Source organism: Ambystoma mexicanum, chromosome 8 (genome assembly GCF_040938575.1).
Source record: "Ambystoma mexicanum isolate Mex_15411 chromosome 8, UKY_AmexF1_1, whole genome shotgun sequence".
Lineage (NCBI taxonomy): Eukaryota > Metazoa > Chordata > Amphibia > Caudata > Ambystomatidae > Ambystoma > Ambystoma mexicanum.
The window spans coordinates 1,015,264,147-1,015,287,471 of NC_090929.1; the positions used below are offsets into that span (position 1 = coordinate 1,015,264,147).

Genomic DNA, 23,325 nt, shown 5'->3' on the forward strand with positions numbered 1-23,325 from the left:
TAGGGTATTCAGTTGTATCTGCCTGAATCTGGCGTTGCGGCATACGTCTTTTGGGTACAATAGAATTCTTTCTCATTCTTTGACGGTTAGTGTGATGCCCAGGTCCACTTCCCATCTCTCCTTGAGTGCCATGCCTTTGGGGTTAGGTTTGTCCATCAATCGGCTGTAGAGCCGGGTTACCGGTTTCCATCCATCTGCAGGCTCGTACATCTCCTGTAATAACGGATCCGGGGTGGGTTCCCCGGGTCAGCTTACCCATTTGCTTCTGGCGATCTGTTTGAGTCGGTGATACCATAGAAGTTGGCCGCTGGAGAGTCCGTCAACCTCCTGCATCGATTCAAAGTCTCTGAATTTGTCCTCTTCGAACATGTCCCCCCATACATAGATCCCAGCACTCTCCCAGCTTCTTGCTACCTTCAGATCCGTCGTGGTTTTGCATGCATCCGCTGGGATGGGAGTGTTGGGTGAATATGGATGGCTCGATTGTAGGATGGAGCGAGTTCTGGTCCAGATCGGTCTGCCTAATTTCGCAAATCATGGGGACATTCTGTGTCTGCTTGAGTGGGTTCCAGAGTACTTCCTTGGGGAAGAGATTGGAAGGTATTTGCCTTAGTAGCGCAGATTCATTGTTTTGTTCGTCTTGAAGCCACCTTGTCATGTGGCTGAGCTGTGCAGCTAAGTAGTACAACTGAAAGTCGGGGAGTTATATTCCGCCTTCTTTGTGTCGTAGCGTGAGGATTGAGAGGGGTAGTTTGTGTCTGGAAGGACCCCATAGGAAGTCCCGGATTAATATTTCAAGTGTCTTGAAGAAGGTGGGGCGGATATAGTAACAAATGTTCGTGAAGAAGTATAGGAAGCGGGGGAGAATTATCATTTTTGTAATGGCCGCCCGACCCATCATTGCAAGTGGCAGTTTTGACCAGAATTTCATAGAGTTGCGGAGTGCTTTCAGCTCCCTTTCGGTGTTGTGGTCGTGTGTGAGTTCTGGGGTGTGATGGATGTTTATTCCCAGGTATCGGAATGCTTTGGGTTGCCATTTTATCCCCACTAATGGTAAATCAGTTTTTGCTAGGCCTCCGAGTCTTGCCAGCGGGAATGCACAGGATTTCGATCTGCTAAACTTGATTCCTGAATAAAGTGCGTAGTTGTCGAGGACGTCTAGTATGACTTGTGCATTTATTTGTGGGGCTTTCACATACAAGAGTACATCGTCGGCGTATAGGGATATTATGGAGTGTTGGTTGCCCAGTTGAATGCCTGCGTCGAAGAACTGTTGTCTAAAATAGATGGCAATTGGTTCCAGGCCTAAGATGTATAGCATCGGTGATAGCGGGCATCCTTGCCCAGTGCCTCTTTGAATCTCCCAAGGCCTCGAGATCATCCCTCCAGTTTTCACTCTTGCCATTGGTGAGTTGTAGAGCACCTTGATCCATCTCACAAAACCCTCTCCAAATCCAAACTCCCTTAGCACCTCGACCAACCATTCCCAGAATATGGAGTCGAAGGCCTTGACGGCGTCGAGTGAGAGTACCGCAAGATCCTCGCCTCTCGTGGTGGTTTCCGCCATAGTGTGTTGAAGTCTTCTTAGGTTGGCCGTGGTGTTGCGTCCCGGGACGAAGCCATTTTGGTCGTCGTGAATCAGGATTGGTTAGGTTCTTACTGTCGTAGTTTACCATTGCTAATGGGCGGTATGAATCGCAGTCCGTGGGTGGTTTGTTGGGCTTAAGCATGGGGATTATGATCGTTTCTTTCATAGTGTTAGGGAGTATCCCTACTTCGTATGCCTCCGTGTAGACCTCATGTAGTATCGGAGTGATGATATCTTCGTAAGCTTTGTAAAATTCAGGCGGGAGGCCGTCACTGCCAGGAGTCTTCCAGGTGGCCAGTGACCTGATAGCTTCCTTAACATCTTCTGTAGTGAGATCCATTTCCAAAGCTTCTCTCTGTTCCTCGGATAGTCTCGGTAACCCAATCTCTTCCAGGGTGTTCTTGATTTCTTCTCTGGATATTTGCCTGTTGTGGGAGTATAGTTTACAGTAGAACTCTGCAAAGGCGTTGTTAATATCCTGTTGGGTCCTGCATGTTGTCCCGTTCTCGGTTATGATCTCTGTAGGGGTGTGTCTTGGTTGTTCGCGTTTGCATAACCAGGCTAGTATCCTGGCTGGTTTATCGGCTTCTTTGTGGGTCTTGGCGGTGTTCGTTGTGAAGTCAAATATGGCTAGCCTGTCCCAGGTTGTGCGACATTCTTCGCACATTTCTTGTAAGGTCTCTTCCATTGCCGGGGTGGCGTCAGTGCATGCCTCAAGGCGTGTTATTTCAGCTTCTCGTTCTTCTAGCGCTGCCGTCAGGTGTTTCCGTATGCCTTCAGCCCCCGCTATCACCTCTCCTCTTATCACTACCTTCATCGCCTCCCAGAGCGTGCTCCAGGTTGATACAGAACCTTTATTATTGTCTATGTAGTCCTCAAGTTTGTTGCCGAGGGCTTCCCTGAATTCTTGATCCGTGAGGGCTGCGATGGGTATTTTCCATGTCGGGATCGGTGGTCTGGGTCCCCTTAATTTCCATTCCATAATTAATGGTGAATGATCAGAGATCGATCTGCCTAGGTATGCTGTTGCGTCTACCATTGAGGTTTGCTCTCTGTTGATAAACAGATAATTGATCCTTGTGTGGATCTTGTGAGGGGCCGAGTAATATGAGTAGCTTCTTTCAGTGGGGTGTTGTTCCCTCCAAATGTCAACCAAGTTGAGGTGATCCAGCGCATCGTTGAGTGCTTGAGTGGCGGCGTTTCCCGGTTGCTGGGGGGGGGGGGGGGTGGATCTATCCATGTTTCCGTTTCTGTAGCAGTTGAAGTCGCCAGCCCATATGAAGGTCCCTTCCCTGTGATGCGTCATTTTGGCACAGAGCGTTTTGAGGTGTGAGGGAATTCCATGTTGTGGAAGGTAGGAGTTCACTATGCAGACCGCTGTATGTTCAATGGTTCCCCATATTATTAGATACCTGCCTTCAGGGTCTACCTCCGAGCCCAGTAGGCAGAATGGCACGTTCGGGTTCACCCACGTGAAAACTCCTCGAGCATAGCTAGAGTAGGGTGCTCCTTTCGCGGTGCCTCCCCACCGCTCCGCTAACTTGGACGAAGGCTCCTTCGATAGGTGGGTCTCTTGGAGTAGTGCAATGGATACCTTCTTTCTGCGGAGATAGGATTGGATCCGATGCCTTCTCAGGTATGATCCCATACTGCGTACATTCCACGTTATCACTTTCAATTGTGTCGCCATTGGGATGGACTGTTGGATTCCGTGCGTCTGCCCTTTTGTGTGTTTCTCAGCGGTTGTTGATTATCCTCAGTGGTTCCCAGATCTCGGTTCTTAGTTCTGGTTTTGCTTATGATCTGCGGTGGTCTTGTCCTCTGCCTTGTTGGTTGCGCTAGTGTGAAGACTGTGTAACTAGAGTAACATTTAACTAAACTGGAACTGGTGCGCCCAGCAACTGCGTTTTTCTCACGGTGCTCAGGCGCTCTCGCGCCGTCAGGTCCCATCCGGGTATCGGGCTCGAGCGGGGTCGGGCAAGCAACTGGCCTGTCCTGGTCTGTTCGTGGGGGCTAGGTCCTGTGCCTGGTGTGAGGCCAAGCGAGAGCCACATCTGTTTGATAAATAGTGGTGTAGGTTACCTCCTTGGTTGTCGTAGGGTTGCGATGCGGTATGCGCTTATGTGTAAAGTGCGTGGATAGGTGGATTTCCTCATTTACCCATGGGATAGGTGTCCCCGTCTTCTGCTAGGTTGTTGTCTTCCATCCACATATTGCCGGCTGCTGGGGACTCTAGGAAGATCGCACGGCCCTTGTAGATGACCTTTAGTCTCGATGGATAGAGTAACATATATTTTAGGTTCGGTTGCCGGAGTCTGGCCTTGATAGGTACGAATGAGTTTCTCTCCCTTTGCACCTTTGGAGTATAGTCTGGGTAGAGATTTTAGCGTTGCCACGTTCTATGGGGCCCTCTTCCCTGGAGTGCCTCAAGATGGTTTCTCGGTCCTGGAAATTAAGTATTTTGGCGATTATCAGGCGAGGGTGGGATCCTGGGGGGGTATCTTCTGGAGGGACCTGTGTGCCCTTTCAACTGCAAAGCCTTGTGTAAGTTTTCCTGCGCCTACTTCTTGTTGTAAGAAGGCCTCTACGTATGCTGTTGGGTTCAGGCCTTTGTCGCCTTCTGGCACTCCCAGTATCCTGATGTTGCCCCGTCTGGCACGTCCCTCGGCTTCCTCGGCTCTGGCCTCGAGGATGGCGACCTGCCTTTCGAGGTCTGCGACCTTGGTTTTCAATTCGACTGTTTCTTCTGTCGTCTCTTTTATGGCGGCTTCAGAGTTCGTCACCCTTTCTGTTAAGTTTCTGGCATCCTGGCGCATCAGTTGGATGTCTGATCTGAATTAGTCTATTCTGGAATCGATAAATGTGTGCAGCGATGCTATGGCTTCTAGTACTTGGGTTTGATTTTCGGCTGAATCAGCACCCTTTGTTTGTGCGGGTTCTGGAGTGTGAAGGTGTGGGGTGGCTGAGTTTTTTGACTTGGTGGTGACGTACGTGTCCATTGTGGAGGGTTTCGGTTTGCTCCTGGAGGACATGTTAGAGTCTTGGCGCTTTAGCGCTGGGCCTGTCTAGTGAGATTTGTGCCTCAGTTCTCGCTCATGGCCCTTATGCTGAGTCTCAGGGTCCGGTACGTGCGTGGGGGTTGTACTGTTGCAGTTGCCTGGCGAGGCGCATGCTCCACTCAAATTGCGGTGGCGCAGTAGCGTGAGAGCTCCAAATGATTTTGGCGTCTCTTTGTTGCTAATGAGAGTTTTGGGGAGTACCCAATGTTGGGGGCCTGGGGTCTTGCACAGCAGGTTGGGATTATTGTCCTCTTTTCTCAGGTGGATCGCCGTGGGCTTGTGGTCAGGGTGCCGGGGGGCACGAAACAGTGCGGTGGTTCAAATAGCCCCGTTAGTCTGGCAGCGTGCCCCCCAGGTCTCCTCACCTCAGTGACTTTGGCTTCAATCTCCACGGGACTCGGCAACGTAATGGTTTCGTAGATGGCAGGGAGCCGATGCTGTGTCTCCTCGCAGTTTCCCACTCACGTCTCGTGTTTCAAGCTCCCGCGGTAATGACTTGGGAAAAAGCTGTATCCGGCCGTCCCATGCCCGGTGCGTTTCGTGTGGCGTCTCACCCCCTCACGGGGACGGGTTGGAGAGGGCGGTAAAGCACAGCGGTCTTCAGTGCCTCAGCAGGGTTCATGTGTGCCTCCCTCCTTCTGTGGGCGCTGCGGCGGGAATAGCTGACTGCCTGGTCTCAAGTTCATGCAGCATCATGGAGTGGCCGCCATCTTCGGTGTCGGCGGGGACGAGGGGGTAGGGTAGAACGGGCGGGATTGTGGACGTTCTGCATCCCGATTTCTTATCGGAGGCACTGTCTCTTGATGAGATTCGGTTTCCGCACCACCGTGGTCCGATGTGGCCCCGGAGGTATGCCTGCTTACGGCGAAAAAGTATCAAGATGCAGCGTCTCGGCCGGAGGTCGGCGCCTCAGCCTCTGTCCACCATGAGCTCCAGGCCACGCCCCGAGAGACTAGTGTTAGGAAAGTTTTTCTGAAGTCCACCAAAGTCCAGCAAAAAGACTTTATAAAACTATACCATGGGCAATATAGAAACTCCAACTCTTAGTATAAGGCTGTAGCACCTGGTATGTTGGTAGCAATGACAGAGCAGCCAGGCTTATCTTAGGAGGGAGAAAGGGCTGTATAGAGGTACAAAGAACTTGTAGCATACATACAGCCCAGAGAACCACTTATACTTATTTATTTTCATCTGTATCGCGATCATAAAACCGGAGGCATCAGGGTGCTGGAAAAAGCAGGTCGTACATAGCCAGAGGGCTAGGAAGGAAGCATAGGATTGTTATAGCATCATTAAGTAGCATACAATATCACATTGTGGTCAGTTTTGGCAGTTAGTGTTAGCTATGCTCTTTGAACAAGATGGTTTTGAGGGCTCTGTGGAAGGTCCAATAGGATGGTTCAGCTCGTACTACCACTGGGAGTGCACTCCATTGCTTTGCAGCAATGACTGGGAAGCTGGAGCCGCCTTCTTTGGCCTGTTATATTTAGGAAGGACCCATCTGTGGGTGTAGGAAGTTCTAGTAGGTCTGGACAAGTGGGTTTTAGAGATACTCGGGACCAGATATGGAGGGGCAGATTTGGAGATGCATCTGTGGGAGATAGTGAGGGTCTTAAAGGCAATCCATTCTTTGACAGGGAGCCAGTGGGCAGCAGAGATGTGTTCTCGCTTGTGGATATTCAGGGCAACGCGCAGGGCATTATTTGTGGATGGGCCTAACGCCAACCACTGAACGTGAAATAGTCTGGCAACTATCTCTGGAGAGGAAGGGTCTAGATGCGTTTAGGAGTTTCGTAGAGTGGGCTGCTGAAGAGGATATGGCGTTTACTTGACTGGCGAGTGAAAGTTGAGTCGAGATAAACTCCAAGAGTTTTTACCGCTGGGGAGACTTGAATAATGGATCCATCAATGTTAAAGGCTGCAATTTGGGGGTCACGTTTTTCTGTAGAGATGCTGGCATCCTACGATGAGTAATTCCGTTTTTATCATCGTTCAAACAGAGGACATGGGTTGCCATTCAAGCTTGAATGGTAGAGTAGGTGGCGCTCAGCGAATCATTGCTCTTGGTGTAGATGCTAGAGAGGGGGGAGGAGGATTTGTGCGTCATCAGCATAGTTTGTGTATGCTATGTTATGGAAGTCCAGGAGGTCGAAAAGTGGCTGTGTGAAAATATTATTATAAAGGGTTGGCGAAAAAGGAAGAACCTTGTGGTACAGCACAGTCAATAGGAGCCGGCACCGCACAAACATTCTCTGAAAAAACTCTCATTACTCTACCTTCAAGGAATGAGGCAATCCACGATGCTACTTCATGTGAGAACGATGCTGAGGCTGTAAGGTGGCGGCATAGAATCCTGTGGTCAACTAAGTCAAAGGCAGCAGATAGGTCTAGAAGGAGCAATAGGGCAGGGTCCCCGTCATCCCCAATTTCATCCATTTGATTTTTCAGGTCAAGAAGGACCGACTCTGTGCCATGCCCTGGACGGAAGCCAGATTGTCGGGTTCCTAGGATTGAATTGGATTCTAGGTGTTGTATTTGAATGTAAGCTGCTCTATCCAGTATATTTAGTAGGAAGGGAACTGTGGTGATTGGTCGATAGTTATTAGGTAAAGCTGGGTCTATAATAGGTTTCTTTAGGTGGGATAAGACCCAAGCTTCCTTGAGGCTGGTAGGAACCACCCCAGTTGCAAAGGAGGAATTGATGAACGCTGTGATGAACGGTGCTATAGCTGCGGCGCAGTCTTTGACCAGAGGTGCTGGGCAGATGTCCCCTTTGCATCCAGACGGCTTTAGGCCTTTTAGAATGTGTAGGGTTTCTTCGGTGAGATATTGTGAAAGGTGAACAAAGGAGTAGCGGGACGGGGTGGGGGGGGCTTTGGATAGGGGCACATTAGGGGCCAGGTTGGATTGGGCGATTGCTTGCTTGGCGCAAACTCTTTCTTTTAGCAATGCTATTTTTTGCAACATGGCAACGTTAGCTATTCTTGTATTGTAGGTGGTAGCCCTTGGCAGGATTATCGCTTTTTTTGTATTCTAGAGACAGATTGGAAAACATTAGCTTGGCATTTTCTGAAGGATGGCTGTTCCAATCTGTTTCAGCAAGTCTTTTTTTGGCTCTAAGGGCAGCAAGGTCCTGGGTGTACCAAGAGTTAAGGTGAGCGACAGGTTTCGCTTTCTTGGCTGCTAGTGGGGTGATGTATATTGAGTTGGCTAGTGTTTTGGAATAGAGATCTACTAGGATCTTAGTGTTAGAGGTGTCCATATACTCAGGATTATGACTTGCTAAGAGTGGGTGAAGGTCATCTTTGGTTAATTTACAGGAACTGTGGGTCAAAGCGGGTGGTAGTATCTTTGTGGGCAGTTTGGAGGGTGGCATGATAGGGATGGAGAAGGAGATTAACAGTGGTCAAGCCATGGGCATGGCAGGATGTTTTTGACCATAATCGAACAGTTGAGATCAGCGAGCCAATCAAAGGCCCGTTCTTTGTTGTGTGTGGGATTATGATTGCGTTGGTAAAAGCCTAGGGAGGTTAGGGAGTTTGCCAGAGATGTGGCCTGGTGGTCTGTCTGGTCATTCAGCCTAGGTTGAAAGGTTTGATAATGAGGCTAATTGTATGAAGAAGATCCTCTTCGAAGGTTAGTGCGAGGTGCACCGAGTTGGTTTACTACCAGAATGTCATGTTATCAACAGCGTGTGCAGTCAGAACGAGCATTAACCACGGCTAGGTTAAGAGGTATGTTAGAAGGCTTGTGGAGGTCGTCTGGGGTATATAGCAGCATCAGGTGAGCAGTTTGCAATGGGGTGGCAACATATTTTGCAGCAACAACAGGGGAGCAGTTTGCAGTGGGGACAGCAATACATTTCCCAGCAGCAACAGGGGAGCAGTATGCAATAGGGGCGTCAACGCAATGTATTGTAAAAATAATGGTTTATTTATATATACACACACGCAAATAATTATTTAGAAAGTTAAGTACTATTTTAAGTCGTAAAACACAATTATAAAACCAACAATACTTATGATTTGTAAACTGAAGTATAAACTACATTTAGAATGGCAGTATACGGTTCAAGGTGAGTAAAACCTAGTGTTACACATTTAGAATGGAAGTATGCTATTCCAGGGGAGTAAAACCACACTAGCTGACTTTTAGAACAAGGTAGGCAGACCCTACTGGTAGTAATAAATGTTAATTTCAGGAATAGTATTATTATACCAACAATGTTATAAGTAAGTTCTGTTTCAGGAATAATATAAATACACTACTACCCTAACAAGAACACTTTGCAACATATGTAACATATTCTTCTTTCATGAATGATCTTCATGAATGATAGTTAAACCAATAGTGCTTTTTAGAATAGTGGAACACAATTCAAAGGTAATCAATAACTTATTAATTGCTTTTCAGAATGGCAGCATGCACTTCAAAGTTAAGTAAGAACTCAGTATTACACATTTAGAATGGCAGTATGCTATTCAAGGTGAGCAAAACCCTTTTGGTAGTAGACTTTTACTCTTATTCAGTTTCAGGAATAATATAGCATTACCATAATATATAGCATGTTACTTTCTAGGATAGTGGAACACAACTCAAAAGTAAGTAAATAACTTTAGATACTTTTCAGGATGGCAGTAAGCAATTCACAGGTAAGTAAGATCTGTGTAACACTGTGTAACTTATTATATTTCAGAGATAATCCGTTACGGCACTAACACATAGCAAGTGAGTACTTTGCAACACTTGTTCTATTTTCTAGACAAATGCCTTACAGTTTAGAAGTGCTTCCCAATTCTAAGGCATGAGTGATCTCAGAGGTAGAAAGAGGGCACTGATGGTCCAGTGGCCAACAGTAGGCGAGTCAGGATAAGGCACAGCTGCAAAAAAATCAGAGTTCCAGAGGATTTCTCATCCAACAAGTACAGACTTTAGAGTTAATAGAAGGTGTCCAAGGACTTCGTAGAAGGCTCCCTAGATGCGTTCCAGCATTAGGCCTGGGCAAACGGTATGGGCGAGCTCCCAACTACATAAATCACCACCCTAGTCACACAGGAGCGACAAGACTTTAGGCAAGTATTAACCTCAGCCACACAGTACCTCAGCAGTGAAGAAGACCTTGCAGACGGATGCCTTCACGATGCAGCAGCACAGGAACTGTTCTCTGGATTCTTAGACATGGTGACGAAAGAAAGGACACTGGATGGAAACTTGCAGCAGCAGTCGACAGAAAAGGCTCCCAGCAAGGATTCTTAAGTGCCTCTCGCGGCTCTGTGGATTTGGCACCCTTTTCAAGGTATCAGATGTGGAACAGTTTTCGTCTGATCGATTCACCTCGCTATCTCGGTCAGTACTTCAAGGAGTGGAATCTTGCTTCTGGAGGTCCAACAGTAGTCCACTGAAGTTTTAGCGAGATTCGTTCATGGGAAGACATCGCACAGCACTCAGGCTCGAGGTTCCAGGGTATTGGCGGTGTGCAGTCCAGGAACATCACAGCTCGTCGGGGGTTGGTTCGAAATGCAGGTTTTCTTAAGAAGGATTGGTCCCACCAGTCCAAGGGTCAGAGTCATCTTCGGGACTCCTCTGTTGCATGGAAGGGGTAAGCGCAGCCAGCGGTTACACAGCAGGCGTCGCTGGAATCAGCTACAGCCATCTTCTCCTATTATTCCTCATTGGATTCAGCTGCAGTGGTAGACTTCTCTACAGCTTCCAGATCCAGGACATTTATCCAGGAACGCAGCCAATCAACACGCATGCTATATTGAAACCCAGTTAGGACTGGTTCTATGCAGACATGCCAGAAGACAAAAGGCTGCAGAGTTTCAGACTGCCCCCTAGTTTCCCGTCTTCACAGACACTATGGAGCCTCGGTGGGCTAAACAAAGGGTTCAAGCCGAAGACAAAAATCAACCCAGGACACAATTAAGAGATGGTTTTGGCTAAAGACCTTTATTGATAAAATCAAAGGGGTTGGGAAAATGCCTTGCTGTCCATGTACTAGAGGTGTTTCCCTTCCTAAAGTCAAACCTAAGGATCTGTTGGTGTCAAAATATCCAAAACAAAACTGTCCTGTGTCCAAAGTACTATTCTGACCCTTACATTCTAATGAAATTAATCTTAAGGTGAAAAGGATAATGTCTTTGGCCTTCAGTGCTTCAAAATTGTTAAACAAAAGAAATGAATAACTCCAACAAAGTCTCTCAAGGATTTGGCTCCTTAATCCAGAGGGTGTCCCCTTTTCCTGGATACGTCTTCACAATTTATTGACAATAATAGTTCTTGTTTTTTCTCTTGTTCAATTTCAAAGTCACACATTTGGCCTTTAGGTTGTCAGGATAAGACGTATACTCTCCTGCCAGGTTTCTCAGTTTCCCTATATTCACACACTTGCAATTGCCTGGCATACTCTCCTGCCAGGGCTTCTTGTTTCCACACACTTGCGGTTTCCTGGTATAATCTAAGGCCAGGGCTTCTTGTTTACACACACCTGCTATTGCCTGGTGTACTCTCCTGCCAAAACATTTTGCAGTTGTCTGTGTCTGCAACTAAACCTTTGCAAGTTTACCACATTAGCACTTTTGGCAAATTCCTTTGATCCATAGTTTATTTCCTCATTAGTGTTTTGCTCATATTTGCAATCATTCCCCACCTTAGCATTATGGGTTAATTTACATTGTCCGCAAACGTGTTTTTAACTTCTTACTTTCATTATTAAGAAACCATTTTCTCTCTATCTGATTTGAAAAGTTCAAAGTTTAACATTCAGCGTGTTTGCCAATATGCCCCAGTACTCCCTTCCTCCCAGCATGGACTCAGCAGCTCTTCGCGGGGTCACCTGGTCTGTCTTCAGCTTGCTGGATTCTCTCTCCTTCACGCTGCTCGGCTTTCAGTTTCCATGTCTCCTGTGGCTCTGGCTGGTCTTCTACTCTCTTTGCGGTTATCTGCTAAGATGTTCTTTGCATTTTCCACTGGTGAACTACAGGGAGCACTGCTCTTGCTTGTGGCAGTCAGGCGTGAAATATTTGCGTTGTCCTCTATTGCTCACTGTACGAGGCGGCTGGCTCCAACGTGCTTCTTACGGTTCTTCAGCCACTCTAAGAGCTGCAGCCTACTCCCACTAGCAGTCTGCCATTTCTTCTTGTGATCTTTTAAAAGTCCCGGGCACAGGTGTTTGCACACAACAACTTCAGCATTGTCTGTGCTCAGGGCTTTCTCTGCTCTGTATTCCTCCATTCCTCGTTGCAGTGTTAAGGTGTTTGTGTGAATAGTAGTTTCTTTTTACTAACTTGCACGACAACATTGGAGGAATGTTTTTAACATGTCCTGAGGGCAAATCAATGTTTGAAAGTTGATCTGAAGAACTGTTAGACGGAAATTCAGCATTCTCCTTTGAGGGAGCAGAGAAAGAACCACAATAGGCCATTAAGATGTTGTGTATGGGAGATTCATCATGTAAGGGGAAAGGGGGATACCATGTCTCATCCGTGGACACCACTGCTCCCTCCCAGAGGTTGTATCCCCCCCTTCCCCATGTGATCCTCCCACATAGAACCGCCCCCAAGGTCCAGTTCAGGCAGTGGCTGCCGTCCCCTGGTCACAAGGCGAGAAGACTCTGCTGGGGAAGAAATGATAACTCCTTTGTATTGAACACAGTGGGGTGTACTGATCTCATAACATGTAGCGAGCATAACAATATCTCTTGCTACCCTTAAGAACATGTGTTATGGAAGGTAAGTAAAGGACTGTTACAGCAACAGTGACAATAGGGGATACTATGCATCTCCTCAGCACTCAACATAAGGTGGGGTGTGCTGATTTCACAACGGGGATTGTAGAAAATGCAATTATCCTTCTACCCATGGGAACAGTAGTTCACACAAGGAACCCAAGAGAAAATAAAAGGGGAGCCCAAGGGGCACCTAAGCAACACTGCACAGAAAGTGCTGTGTGATGCAATAGGAAAATGCAGATGCCCAGAAAGTTATAGGAAAGAATAATTCCACAAATAAAGTATGGAGAGTCTCAGGAACATAGAAAAATAATCCACAAGCCCAGCAAAAAGTGCTGGGGGTCGCACAGGTGAGGGAGATTTAGCATAAATATGAAAATCTAACCTAACAACTATGTATCTCTCTATGAATTTGTGTATGTTTACCTTACAGTTAAGTGCAGCTGCGATACTTTGTATCCTTATACAACATTTTCTATAATGACGTTTTGGTTACTTTTAATATGTGCCCAATACAAGCTTGTGACTGTTTTTTGTAACCGTTTTTGTTATATTTTACACGTACACTTTTGAATTCACTACAAATGGCTATTTAAAGGGGGTGAGCACCATGAAATTGGCTTGCCACGAGATTTTGCACTTGTTGTTTGGCGTTCTTCCTGCACTCTCAGGCCAGTAAATGCCTTATATTGAAATCCCTTTCCCAGGGAAAGCTGCTGCTTTTGCAGACAAAGGGGCTGTGTATATGTTTGAGTGCCTGAAAGTCGGTCACTGGGCAGATGTGGAGACCAGTGGTTGTGCAGGATTGGACGACAACTGGCTGTTTGAATGTTGCAGATCTTTACCATTGGTGGGCTTGCTCCCAGCCCAAATCCCGGACAAAACGAGGGCTCCTTCAACTGTTCATGAGATCAATGTTGGAGCCAAGACTTCCATAAAGACTAGCAGTCCCAATGACGACGACCCCTGCAGCTGACCAGCATTGGCTCCATGATTGGCCCGGTGAAGCCCTGCTCTCCGCAGGCCTGATCTCAGAAGACCCACGTCGGTGCTTTGACCCTTGGACTGGTAGGAACAACCATTCTTGAGGATCATGCTCTCTAAGCTTTCGGAAGTGTGCCTAGACCAACCAGTGCTCTTGTATCGCCGCTGTACTATCACCTGTCATGGCTTGACTGTGGTGACTCTCGTTGGAACACTACTTTAATCCTGTGAGATGTCCTGAAGGGGTCTGCAAAGCATAAGTAATCTTTCCTCCTGTTGGGTCTTCAACTACAAGCTGATTGGAACAGATTCCTGTGTATCGTGACTGACCGAAATAAAATCCTGATGCTGAAAGTGACCTCTGATTCTTCCTCGACCGGACCAAGCTCAGACGATTGTGTCTAGAATGGATTCCTGAAGACCTGCAGTGGTGTCTGGAAGAATCTGAGTCAGAGGGATAAATTAACCTACCTATTTCTAACACCCCCCCCAGAATCTCCCCCAACACTGCCCCCGGTCCCCTGTTCGCCATAGGGTAACATTGGGCCTAATGTCCTGGCCCCAACTCATTCTGACCCAACCTCTCATGGTGGAACCTGGGTTCAAGGTCCATTCCTTGGCCTATCCTAGTGAATAGGATCAAGTTGAGTACTTATTGGAACTGTGCAAAATACTTATCTAACTTTGATAAGCACCAACACAGTACACTGCATCATTTCTGAATAACCTTACCTGAAGAAGTGTATACCCTTGGAACGTGTGACTTTTGGGCACAAGGCCCAATAATATGTTAGGGCTGGACTTATGAATGAGGGAAGATGGTCCTGTGTTAGTTTTGCTTACTTTCCTTGCATCAGACTACTTAAGCAATATAACCCAAGCAGGAGGGCATTACGGGGTAGTGATATTCTTAGGGGCCTGTTACCCCTTAAGAAATCACCATATACTACCATTTAAGTAATTTTTAGCACTATTTCATTAAGTAGAGTAGTGAATGAAATCTTCTTTACCAATTGTTTTTGGAGTAGAAGTGTTTTTTCTACTAAATGAAGCCAAGACATGATGGTGGCAAACGCATCTTTACTTTAACCTTTTGGGAGCGTTCATGTGAACATTTTCTTTTTTGCACATAGAAGCATTTTGGGCATTGCAGTGTATGTCCATTTTGTTTGAAGCCCTATCTTTGTGCTCCACTTTCTTTTTGGCCACCTTCTGGTCGGGAAGGGGTAGGATGTTGTCATATATGGGTATGTGTTTCACTGTTACTGGCCACAGCCCAGGAGTAGCATCTTTGTGTGCAAGAAACTGGTTTGAACTGGTTGTGGGGCTGCAGACACCCCCAATATACATTGAAACCATGTGTGAGGTCATAGCTGGATCACAGTGGGCTGTACATGATCGGGCAGCGACCACAGGTTCGACTGTAGGAAATCCCCTGATGGATGTGCTGGGGTCTTTCTAGACCAAGATTTGGTATTCTAGGAGAGAAACTGGAGACATTCTTCAGTTAACCTCTGCAGCCAAGTATTCAAAGATGAAGAAGCCTCAGAGAACAACTGTTTGAACGGCCAGTGGCTAAGCCTGCCCCCCCCCCCCCCTTAGCAAGGCAAAGGTCTGTTCTTCAAATCGCCTGGGGAAACCTTCCATGGGTCGTCCTTCCTTTGAACTGGTGGGCCTAATCGGTTTAAAGTCCTGCAGCGCCGAGGACATTGTCCTGGAGTTTTGAGGAATAGTGGTCCCGTATCTGAAGTGCAGCATCCCAAGTGAAGACTTGCTGTTGATGGGATCTTGTGCAGCCTGTTGCTGTGAAGTAGGCAGTGCATCCTTGTTGTGAACCTGGGACTTCGTTACTCTGCTGCTGCCCTCTGCCAAAAAGGGGAGCTCTGGTGGAACCCAAGTCCTGTGATCCTACAATCTTTTCTCGGTCCGCTGTTTAACTGCTTGTTATGCCAATGTCGTACAAGTCATCAAATAGGTCTTCCTTCAACCACAAACAAGTTCAGCCTAGTGGTGATCCATTTTTAAGAAGTTTGGCGACAGACCAAACCAACAAAGCCAGCTATCATAGTTGTCATCCGAAGTTTACTCTGCACCTTGGACCCTCCCTACTCTCATTGCCAGAACAGATCATTTAGGAACTTAAAGTACCAACTTTCACCTTTCATAAAAAAAAATGTACTTTCTATTGGCTGAACCTAGATTATGCTTCTCATTGGTCTCGGGAGAATAGCTCAGGGGCAACATGCTCGCCTTGGAAGCAAGACGACACAGAGCCGCGCAGGTTCGATCCCCGGGTCCACGCTTAGAAACCTCTGGGTATTAAGCGCGTTATAAATAACCTATCATATCATTCTAAATAAGGGTAGAGACTGACTGGCTGCCGAATAGGTGTGCATGATAGTAGTCCTAATTACTGCTTGAGTGTCCAATGTTAAGTACAGTAGCCTATGCTAAGGATAGGGCACAGTATTAAAAATGTGACTGCTTTGAATCAGCCAAGTGTTGTTCCAAAAGCAAATCCGAGTAAAAGGATGCCAACTGTCATGAATTTACAATAGTCAGGTGCTCACAAAGTAAGAGGTCAACAGTTGTTGCTATGCTCCAGTTGTCCATCAGTGATGATGAAGAGGATCTTCAAACAAAGAAGAGTGCTATGGATACATTGGAGTACAAGTTGCTCTGAAGCGAAGTGCTGCTGAAGTTCAGGGAACAGGGCACCTACAAAGTTCAGTCAAGATGCCAGGAGATGCAGACGGTATCTGGAAGAGACCAATTAGGTAGGAGATGGAATCCTTGGAGACCTACTATGGTTTTCAGGTTTCTTTAAACTGAAGTTCAGCTCCTTGCTTGGGTAGCAACCATAGGCCTCCAGCTCATTTGGTTTCCTGCAATTTCAGTGCCTTGTACTTCTGCCATTTCCTGTTGGATGAATGTAGGGACTGGGTATTAAGGAAGCAAGCACCATGCAAGTCGAGGATCTTGAAGTGCTGTAACTTGGGTTTAACCACCGGGTCAAGTAAAGGGATTATAGTTTACTTGCTTTCCATGGTAAGTGCGAGGCTGGCAGATATGGGTTATGCTTTACTATTAGTACAGTTCTTGGAAGAAAGTGTGGGCTAGACAAAAGTCCTTATATTTCCTCTTTGGGACTTTTTCTTCTGTGCACTCTGCAAAGTTTGGATGCAGGCACTGCGTTTAGATGAGAGATTGGTGGCTAGAGAGTGAATACATTTCCAATGCCATGGTTGCATGTTTCAAACATTTGACAACCACTCACTAAATCACCAGGAGATTGCCACGTTCAATTTTCACTGGCTTCTTCTTTGCATGCTTTCTTTCAAGTGCGGATTTGGGCTTGAATCAAGACACAATTTTCAAACAGGCTGTAGTTGATTTTGGTAAAGGGCACCTGTCCATTTGAGGTACAAAGTCATAATAATGAATCTAAAACCCTGTATTACAATCAATCATAGGAACATCCTCTGGCTTTTATACTGTACAGGATTTCCACAGGGGCACCCAGTAGGAACACCACTAGAATAAAACAAGTGCTGCCACCAATCGGTGACACCCACACACCAACTGTGCAAGGAGGATCCCACAGGTAAACATGGGTGACTCGGGCAGCAGGAACCCGAAGGGAGTTGAGGTCTCTCAATGACACCATTCATTTGTCATAAGTTGAATCGAGGGAAATCAAAAATACTCCTGGCTTTGCAACAAAAGGGTTGGATCAACTTTTCAGCCGCACTAACATTTTCAAAATGTCATACTTCAACACCATATGATCAGGGAATCGTAATCCGTTTCAAATCAAATTATTTCCAGGAATCCATGGAAAGTAAGCAATTTACATTTCAGAAAAAAACATAAGTGTTCACCCTCAACATGTACACATATGAAGGTAGAACATGAAGCCACACAGAGTATCCAATGCAAACAATTTTACATTTCCAAAAAGTAATGTAGCTGTAACAACGTAATAGCAAGAGTACAGTTATACACCACCAAATCCTTTCTACCATAAATAACGGAACACAAGATAAGTTATGAGTGGGAAAAATGTTCAAAATAAGCATACAAGACAGACTATGGTTCACAAAGTGAATGAAAAGTACCTCCAGAGACATTTAAGATGTCTCCTGAGAAACAGATTAGTTTATAAGAATTGCCCTAATGGGTCCAAACATTTGGTCTGCTCGTGCTGAGAATTTCTTTATGCAAAGTGGTTAATTATTTTCTGCAAGAGTAACAGAGCTATTCAATTCAATCTATATCCCCAATTACAGTACCTGAGGCCAATTCAAAAAAGAAGGTCGGTTTTTGTCCTGCAACAAGTTGGCCAATGCAGTCTTCTGATCATTAGCAATCATTTTATTCAGGGCTTCATTTTCCTCGCCTTCCCTTTCCAAAATCTGTGTTAAATTATAAGAAACATCAGCATGTTTAGCACACTCAATTCTTTCACATAAGAAACTAATTAAAATGTGAACTACAAAGCACCTTCCTATACTGAACTATAGCTTTTCTAGAAAAAAAGGGGAATATAGGTGGGTTGTGGTGGTGTGGTGGTGTGATGGTGAAAAGAGATACTTTCAGTGAAGACATTTGGTTTCTTAGCGCCAATCAGCTGTGCCTAAATGCCTTTTAATCAATTCAAATGTCACAGAAATTCCATTTTCACTCCTTTTCCCCATGAGAAGTATTTATAAAAAATATGACCAAGTATGCATAATACAATACACATCTAAAAAGACATTTACTGACTAAGCACATTTGAAATCATTACAAATTAGAGTAAGCAATGTTCATAAGGAAAACAACATCATTCAGCAGTGTGCATGAGTGAAAGAATCAAAAGCACACCCCATCAATAAAAGTGCAGCAATCAACTTTACATGTATTTTGTTTCTAAAATGTAGTTGTACTGAACATAATGTGCACTGATATAGAATCAACAGGCATTACAATACAACAGATCAATGTGATGTAAAGTCTATGAAACACTGAAATACATACCTCTATGTCCAAGAACACTGACAAACGTAAAGGTATAGCCTAAAACAACAGAGTTGGGATTCCAGCTTGCCCTCTATAAGGTATGGTCCCATATTAAAACCTTGCTCATGGTCTAAAATCTAGTTATAAGCCTGAGGGGCTGCACAGGTTTAGGACTGAAAATGACAGGTTATGGAATTGCTCAAATGTTTTATGTTTTTTTTGCTGCTCTATTGCATTTTATTGCACTGTTTTCATTGTGTTTTATTGTGCTTTTACTGTGTTACTTCATGTGTTCTCTTATGTGTGTTTTATGTTATGAGGTTGGTATTTGTGTTAAATTCTAATTTAGGATTGTATCACAATAAACCAAATATATATACAACAGATTTACCATTTGTTTTTCCCTTTAAAGGACTTGCAACAATGAAAAGGTACATACTATTGGAGTGATTTCTCTTTGCCAAGACTAATCCTATGTTTTTTATTAAAATAAAATTGAGCCGATGAATCACCACTGAAAAATCCAATAGTCTATATTATAATCATGTGACCAAATCCAATATTCAGTTTGTGAAGTGGTGAGAGGAACCCAGGAGACAAAGGGAGACCACCCAACGTATGAGGTCAATCCCAGAGGCAGTATACTGCATACACACCAGCCCCCCGCCCCAGCACCATCCATTCCTACCCTCCAAGTAGGAATCTACCATAAACTCCCTAAAATTATGATATTCTCCAGAGGACTCTGTACACACACAGATTGTGATCACCACATTCTCATTTTGCCAGAGGCCGTGAATTTGAGAGGTGCCAGAAAGTGCTTTGGGGAGTAAGTCAATGGCATTGACCTGTTTAATTTTCACCACTACATATGTCCATTGAGCTATAAATGCAGTTTACAAATACTACATACCAGCCAGCCATAAATCTTTGCGATAGTTTTTGCTTTATGTGGACCATGAAGAATTGCCAAATATGCTATTTTACCTATATACACTCTTTACAAAGCAAAAAAAAAGCACCCTTTGTTTGAATGGAATTTGGACTGGAGGAGGGTCTCCTTGACGCCTCAATATGCATCTGTTTGCGGGTGCCTCAGTGTGTTGAGTTTCACTAACAAATCCTTACAGGATAGCAACAAAAAATGTGAAAGTTCTAGTATTGATTGGTAGGTAGGGTTTCCCTATCCCCAAGTGTGTGAATACTTATTAACCACTGTGCAAAGTGCTGGACAGATGAAACGTCCTTGAAGGTCCTTGTACTGCTTTTCAGGCTGAACGCTTGATGCCTCTCTAGATGTTAAAAATGTTCCCTCAATCTCTTTTGCTTCCATCTGGCCTCATGTGTGCCCCCTGTTGCTTCCCTGGAACCTGAGGCATGCTACTACTCCACCTCATCTCTGCTCCTTGTAGGACATCTTTTCCCACACTGCTGCAGCTGCTTCTTGTTGTGGTACCGTTACTGCAGCCTGTGCCGAGCTTGTGTGTGTGTGTGTGACCTGCCATAGAGGATCCCCTCTGTGGCCTCATCATGAGTTGCTACAAGGTCCTCAATACCGATGGCTCCTTTGGTTTTGGGCCTGCAACTTTCTAGGACACTGCTTACTGAAACGTAGACACAACAGCGTCCACCTAGAAGCAACCCCTGCATGAAAAAGGTCCCCTGTATATGGGCCTTAGCAGCACCATCAAGTTGCGTAGCCTTCACAAGGTCCACTGACGCCATCCTGTCGCCTGTCTTCTTTTGGGCTCTAAACTGTGCGCAGTCCCCTAAGAGGTTCCCCTGACCGCAACAGATTTCTTCAGTGAGCTGGTGGTCTGCAGCCATCCATCTGCAGACTGGTCATCAAACCTGGTCTGGAACTCTTATGGTGGGGTCCCCAAGACTTCCAAGCTGGTTGGTTGCCTCATTAATTCCTGTGGCATCTAAGTGTTACCAAAACTTTTACCACAACTCCAAGAGAACAACTGACCTTGTCCTGTTCTATGGACACTAAAACTTCTCAAATTCTTTGAAAGTACCAGAGACATTTACTACCTGTCTAGATTCAGTGTATATGTATGTTTTAAGGTGTTTCTAGAATTTATGAATAATCTCACAGATGTACTTTTGCGACAAAGAAAGTATAATTTGCTACAAATGTGAATAATCAAGCATATTTCACATTGGAATATACTTACCCTTTCAAATTCGGGTTCATTTGTATGCTTTGCCAATATTTCCGTCCCTCTGTGCCTAAACTATCTAATTAGATTCCTCTAAAGTCCATTTATATCATGTTCAACAATACAGTAATAACAAAATCATTGCATGTATTGTATGGACTTGGAAAATAGCAATAATGAAATAGCAAGTGATGCTACTGGTATGTGAGGTGATGCGAGAAGTCCTCTGTCTGGAATAAAGAATTATGCCAAGAATTAAAAGTGGAATGTCATTGTGGGCATCACAGTGTCTGCAGGAAACAGCAACCTCTTTAAACTAATGTTCCAGTCCAGCCTCTTATTGTTGACTGCCCTAAGTTTGCTAGCAGGTTGTTAAAGTTTTTCTTTTATAAAATTTATTTTAAAAATTATTAGCAAATTATGAATTCTAACATACCATATATTACGTCACAACTCAATTACTATTGGCCCACATAATTAATCTTTCATCCCAACGCCAATCGATCATGTATTCTATGCAGCATTACAAGCTTTCCCATTCACTTTTAGTTATCACTAACACACTCAAGATGGTGTCAAGTACGAGATGCGCTGCCGCATCTCCTGCACGGCACCACGCATCTCGTAGGTAATAACACTCAGCAGGAGCCGCGCACGGCCGGCTCCTGCTCTCATTCACAGCGTACATCGCTGGTAGGTAGTACTACTTTGTGCAGACCCCTTACCAATTTAGCGGGTCGCAGCCTGACAAGCTGTATGTCTAGACGTCTTGCGCCAATTAGTCTGCTTGTGTGTTTCTTTCCCTTTTCTGCTTGGCCCGGACAATCGTCCTTTAATGGAATGCTTCGTTCAACTGGCATCTTCAGCCACCTTAGTTTCAAAATACAAGTGGTCCTTGCAACAGCATAATAATTGGTACGTGCACAATTTATTCTTCCTTTTTTCTCCCTTCATATCAATCAAAATGATTAATTCACTGTCTGTGTTAGGTACTGCAATTTAAATGGGTCATCCTTTTTATTTTGATTGTAGTGGAGCCCGTAACTTATACTAACTCATATTTACACCAACTAATGGGCGAGTTCATTCTTTTTTCGCGACCGAGAACTTTCAAACACAATTGTTAATTTCGCGCAAATGCCAATCGGCTCTTTACCTTATCAATACCATTCACTTCCACATCTAATCTTTGCTTTGGCCTTCTCCAACTCCTAATTTTCAGCACTCAGAAGCTAAGATTTCAGGTATAATTACATGGCTTCTTTTAAATACATGTACTGATTGTATGGCCATCATTGGAATATTTGCTAATTGAATTGCTGTCTATTTTCTTTTCTCTATTTCTATGGATTGGTGTACACTGGATACATATCCTTTTTCAAAATTGCCTTACTTGTTTACATGCATTCTATATGTTCAATCATGGTGACATTCAGTGGTTTTTAATTGTATTGTCTCATTGGTCTGAATGTACCACCGCAACTGCCAGGTTTCAATGCTTCTGGGTTTTTTAACGCGATAATCAATCCAATTAATTGTATTATTTGTCATTCTATAATCTTATTTACACTATTAACATGTAGCCTCCGTAGAAGAGCTTGCTGCTCGAAACACGTGTCAGGCTGCATCATCAGATGATTAAACTCTAATCAAAAACCAACTGGTGTGCGCAGTGTGTCAGCAAACAGCCCTCTTTGTGTTCAACTTACCCAGTGGGCAATCTGGCAGGTTTCCACTCCTACTTTCACCCGCTGCCCAACCAAACCAACCTAATCTAATCTAGTAATCCTTGCGCTTAACCTCGCAAGTCCTTATCTGCCACACTCCTTAAGCATACAAGTAACCATTCAGAGTCAGTAAAATGTTACCACATCAGAGCCAGGCCCAAGAATGATCGTAAACCCAGGCTGTTTCCCTTTGGCATCCTTGGTTATTCTAGTAAATTAGAGCAAGTGACATTGCCCCGTGCAAACTAACATGCACACAAAAGCAAGCGTTCCATCCTGCAAACGAAAATGCACACACAAGCAAGTATTTTCCCACTGGGCACCCATGGCAAGTAACAACTTACCTCTTCACATCCGCACAGCACACTACATCACGACTTTCAGAAATAGCCTCAAATCCTACCAGTTTCCCCACACATAACCCAGTCCCTCCAACTCCCCTGCTAATTCTCCATTCTAACCTTTTTATCCTATCCTGAAAACATCTTGTAACCTTTGGTTTACATCCCATCTTTTTAACATTTGAATCTTATAAGGTGCTCCAAGACCCTGTGGGTAGGGCCAGCGATGAACACAAATTTAAATAAAATAAGTGACCTTCAGTTCTATTATATTTGTGCACATCACCTTGTGTGGAAATGCCAGATCGTTATTCTCTAGCAAACAGGGTGACACGACCTCTCCTGCATGCCCAGGCCATTATCAGGAACCCAACCAAAACAGATAACTGCCTGATGCACCATGATGGGCAACATCTCCAAATAGTCGGCCTCAGTTCTGTGTCATTACATCAAAGCGCAACAGGGGCAACAGTTTAACTCTTCCCCAGACCACTGTACCATGAACTGTATCTCTAAGCCAAATAGTATGACTCAAAGTCATGTGCACAGAGACCTTCAGTTTTGGGGGACCTAATCAAAATATGAAGCAAAGTCCCGAATCTGCTGTGAACCCAATAAAGTATCACCAGCATTATATCATGTTCCGTGACAACATTGACTGAGGTGTCTGCATGTAGTGATGGGCCTGGGACCACCACCATTTTGCTGAGTGTTACTTGGCATATCTTGGA

The 23,325-nt window shown here is 45.0% G+C and overlaps 1 protein-coding gene across 1 annotated transcript in view; it reads right to left on the minus strand.

Moving 5' to 3' along the window:
• The window catches only part of USP48 (ubiquitin specific peptidase 48), a 1,688,863-nt gene that overhangs the window by 603,668 nt on the left and 1,061,870 nt on the right, over positions 1–23,325 (minus strand). Inside the window, exon 17 of the mRNA XM_069610955.1 lies at positions 17,653–17,775. Within this exon, the coding sequence (XP_069467056.1) occupies positions 17,653–17,775 (123 nt within the window). The remainder of the gene's footprint in view (positions 1–17,652; positions 17,776–23,325) is intronic.